Source organism: Physeter macrocephalus, chromosome 21 (genome assembly GCF_002837175.3).
Source record: "Physeter macrocephalus isolate SW-GA chromosome 21, ASM283717v5, whole genome shotgun sequence".
NCBI lineage: Eukaryota > Metazoa > Chordata > Mammalia > Artiodactyla > Physeteridae > Physeter > Physeter macrocephalus.
This window is the reverse complement of record NC_041234.1, coordinates 7,835,337-7,839,917: the sequence shown is the minus strand read 5'-3', so window position 1 is coordinate 7,839,917 and position 4,581 is coordinate 7,835,337. Positions and strand designations below refer to the sequence as shown.

General features: G+C 43.5%; 1 protein-coding gene across 2 annotated transcripts in view; it reads left to right on the top strand.

Moving 5' to 3' along the window:
* APOO (apolipoprotein O) overlaps window positions 1–4,581 on the top strand; it is a 59,017-nt gene that overhangs the window by 37,742 nt on the left and 16,694 nt on the right. For both annotated transcript variants that reach the window (XM_007116034.4, XM_028482599.2), the window contains exon 6: window positions 1,431–1,522. In XM_007116034.4, the coding sequence (XP_007116096.1) occupies window positions 1,431–1,522 (92 nt within the window). The remainder of the gene's footprint in view (window positions 1–1,430; window positions 1,523–4,581) is intronic.

The window sequence follows — 4,581 nt, the reverse complement described above, 5'->3', positions numbered from 1 at the left end:
CTCCCGGACCGGGGCACGAACCCGTGTCCCCTGCATCGGCAGGCGGATTCTCAACCACTGCGCCACCAGGGAAGCCCTAGTTTCGTTTTTAAGTTCTGTTTCCTTTAGGGTCATTTTTCCTTCTTGCTTGTCTTGATCTTCTTTTTATGTTGCAGGCTTTCCTCAGCTTTCCTCAGTTGTACAGTCATGTTTAAGAACAAGGCAAAAAACAAAACAAGAAAGAACAAGGCAATTGAAACTCTAATAAGCACTTTTTGCGTGTAGATGGGGCTTGCTGGCAAGCAGGTTCTCCCTCAGGGTGAGCCAAAAGGGGACTGCCCTTAGGTGGGGGGGGGTGACAGTGCCCACCTGAGGAAGACTGGACTCGCAGCACTAACATGCGCATGCACTCACACCAGCTGTCTCAGTTCTCAGCAGCAAATCCCTGGAATTTCTTTAGCGATACCCTGCCCCCCTTTTAAGATTTTGTCTGGCGAGATGGCATGGCCACAGGCAGTTTTGCAGAGGCATGGCATGGAGGAAGGAGAGGCTCACCTGGTCCATGCACATGACTTGTATTTCTCCCCCTATCTTGATCCCTGGTTGCCCTCTCCACCCTGCATGATACCTGACATCTCTGGGCTGCCAGGGACATTCTGCTCCCTCCTCTGCTGTGGCCTCTCCTCAGGATTTAAAGGCTGTCTGTCCTCTTGCTCCCATCCACTCTCTGTTTTCTGAAACTTGGTTGACACTTCTAAATAGCCAATAGCCCCTCCATATATTTTCTCTTCGTTGTGGGTTTATTATCTGTATTTTATTCTTTTACTGTTATTTTTATGGGGTATTGGAAAGGAGAGGAGAGGAATGCTTGCATTCAGTATTTAAATAGGAAGCCAGTTTACTATGAAAGAATGTAAACCTTAGAAACCAAAATAATGTGTGGTTTTCTTTTTAAAACAATCTTTTTCTGTTTCCTTAGAAATGGTGGTTCTCTTGAAAACATTGTATTGATGAAAAAAGCCAGGTGCAAAGGACTACATATTATATAATTCCATTTATACGAAATGTCCAGAGTAGGCAAATCCATAGAGCTAGAAAGTAGATTAATGGTTTCCTAGGGCTGGAGGTGATGGAGGAATTGAGGGGTGACTGCTCACGGATGTGGGGATTCTTTTTGGTGATCACTTCTAAAATTGATTGTGGTGATGGCCGTGTACCTCTGTGAATACACTAAAATCCATTGAATCGTACAATTTAAGTGGGTGAGTTGTGTGAATTGTATCTTTCTAAAGCTGTGAAAATGTGGTGGTCCTTTTTGGTTCATATATTAGGCACATTTTCTGTCAGTCTAAGACCAAAGAAGTCTTACTCAATGTTAGATATATGACGCAAACTGTAATGGTAAAGATAATGAATACTCTGATGGTGTCCATAACCTTTCTTTTTAATAGGTTCAAAAATAAAGAAGCTGGTGTATCCACCTGTTTTCATGGGATTAGCTGCCTCTCTTTATTATCCACAACAAGCCATCGTATTTGTCCAGGTAAGTTAGATCAAGTAAGCTTGCATGTCCTTTGTTCTTGCTATGTATGTATGGGTTTACTGCTTAATTTAATTTTATTTTGCAGCCTTTCTAACACCAGACTAAAATTTGTTTGCACATATAAATGAACTACAACAAATTTAAATGTTTTTCTGCACTATGTACCTCAGTTCTGGCCCTCCTTCCAATGTCAGTATTCAGAGAAGGCATGCTAATTTGAATATTAATCAAAGAAAATTTGCTATGCCTTTTTCTTTTTTGCATAATTACATGGAAATCTAGAGACTCAAATTCCAAAGCTGGTAGTTACAGGTCATTCTCAGTTTGGGCTTATCTGGTCACAACCTGCCCTCCTTGGAGTTGCAGGCACGGGCCTGTGCTCTGGCCCTCTGCGCCTTCTCCCTCATCCTGGTGCTAGCCTCTCCTTCCTTGCTGGGGACTACAGGGAGTGCAGTCCCTTCTGCTGGGAACGCCTTTCTCAGAGCTGTCAGTTGGCTGCTCCTTTCCTACCCTCAGGCCTCAGTTTGATGGCATCCTGGCAAGTAGAACACAGTGGCAAGAACATGGGTAAAGCTGATGCCTTAGTCAGCTTGAGCTGCCGTAACAAAATACCACAGACTGTGAGGCTTAAATAACAGAAATTTATTTTCTCACACTTCTCGAGGCTGGAAGTCCAAGATCAAGGTGTCAGCAAGGTTGGTTTCTCCTGAGGCCTCTCTCCATGACTTGCAGATGGCCACCTTCTCCCTGTGTCCTCACATGGCCTTGTCATTGTGCGTGCACTCCCCTGGTGTATCATCCTTGTCTTATAATGACACTAGTTAGATTAGAGCTCTACCCTTATGACGAACTTGACCCTAATTACCTCTCTAAAGGCCCTGTCTCCAAATATAGTCTACTGTATTAACACTGTGGGTTAGGGCTTCAGTATATGAATTTTGGGAAATACAATTCAGTCCATAACAGCTGGACCAGCAGTTCTCAGAGTGTAGTCCCTGGACCAGCAGCATCAGGATCACCTGGGAACTTGTTAGAAATGCAAATTTTCAGGCCCCAACCCGGACCTACTGACTCAGGCACTCTCAGGGTTAGGGCCAGCAGTATGTGGTTTAGCAAGCCCTCCGGGGGATTTTTAGCAAGCCCATAATATTTGAGAACCACTGATAAAGACTAGACTCTCTCAGGGCAGTGGTGTGTGGACTTAGTGCGACTCTACATGTAGAGTCCCTTGGAAAACTGGCAAGAGCAAGGCAGACTCGAGGTTTTGAGGTCCTAGACAGCTTATGGAGACAAGGACTCATTTGCCAGAATTGCCATCTCACACTGAGACTTGGTCCTAGGAGGAATAGCAGTGCCATCACCAGATTTGGGCCCTGAGGGCTCTGAGCCAAACTGACCTGAAACTGTGCCCCCTGGAGTCCTTGTGACAGTATCGAGTCTAGATTCCTAGACGGTGCTGCAGTTGCAGGTGGGAGCCCAGTGGCTCCAGCTGCGGGAAATTGTTGCCTTTGGTGGCAGATACCAGTAAGATCTTCGTAGCATGGCCTTGACATTGTTTACAGGAGTCCTGGAGGCAGACAGTTACTGATCCTCTGCCTGCTTCAGCCCCAGCTCTGGAACAGTGAATCGTCTCTGCCTGCCCTAGATCATAAAAATAATCAAACATCATCTCAGTCTGTCATGGTTTAAATAGTAAATTGGCTGCTGGTTGAGAAGCATATGTGGCTGCCCTCTGAGTAGAGGCCTTTTTTTATCTTATATGCCACAGCATATGTTGCAAAAGATTTTTTGTATTCACAACCAAGATAGTAGCATGCAAATCTGAATTGTATTCTAATTTATTTTTAAAGTCAGTGGGAAGGAGTTTTGTCTTTTATTTTGTACCTAGGGTAAGCCAGAGCAAAGCAATTAACTAGTTTCACTAGATATAAAACATTAGTGATCTGTTTGGGATGATGAAAACGTTCTGAAAATGGATGGTGGTGATGGCTGCATAGCATTGTGAATGTAATTAATGCCACTGAATTGTACACCTAAAAGTGGTTAAAATGGTAAATGTTATATTATGTGTATTTGCCACAATAAAACAAAACAACGTCAGCGACTGAAAGAGAATTTCTGATACCATTTTAGTGTCATTTAGTTCCTATTTCACAGTTTCTTTTCTACTTCCTCTTCTTTTTTTTCTTTTTTATTAATGAATGCCATGATCTTGGACAAGCCACTTAATCACTTATATTCTGTTTTCTGTTCAGTAGTGTTTGGAGAAAAGTACTGTAAGAAAACCCTTAAAGTGATGGCAAATATTATTTTTCTCTCAAATTTAAAGCACTGAAAACAGTGCCATACTCATGATAAATGCTTGATATGTCTACCAGTGGGTCTGAGAATCATATCATATTCTAAGAACAGTTGGAGCAACTGGAAGAATATAACTTCTAAGAAACCAGCATGTTGCAGCAACCCCTGGATTTACTAGCACTGTGATCTTTGACGAGTCACTTGGCCTCTGAATATTTCCTTACAGTCTTTGCCTACTTACCACATAGGGTTGTTACATTGAATAGAGATAAATCATGTGAATGTGCTTTGTAAAGTAAAATGCTATACATAGACAAATTATAAAAATTAGGAAGAGGGGCTTCCCTGGTGGCGCAGTGGTTGCGCGTCCGCCTGCCGATGCCGGGGAACCGAGTTCGCGCCCCGGTCTGGGAGGATCCCACGTGCCGCGGAGCGGCTGGGCCCGTGGGCCATGGCCGCTGAGCCTGCGCGTCCGGAGCCTGTGCCCCGCAACGGGAGAGGCCACAACAGGGGGAGGCCCACATACCACAAAAAATAATAATAATAAAATAAAAAAATAAATAAAATAAAAATTAGGAAGAGAATAATAACTGCTTTCAGAAAATTGAAGTACTGTCATTTAGAAGAATAATCAATATGGTCATAAGTAGGACCAACAAATGCAAATTATTGGAAGCATTTTTTTTTTTTTGTGGTACACGGGCCTCTCACTGTTGTGGCCTCTCCCGTTGCGGAGCACAGGCTCTGGATGTGCAGGC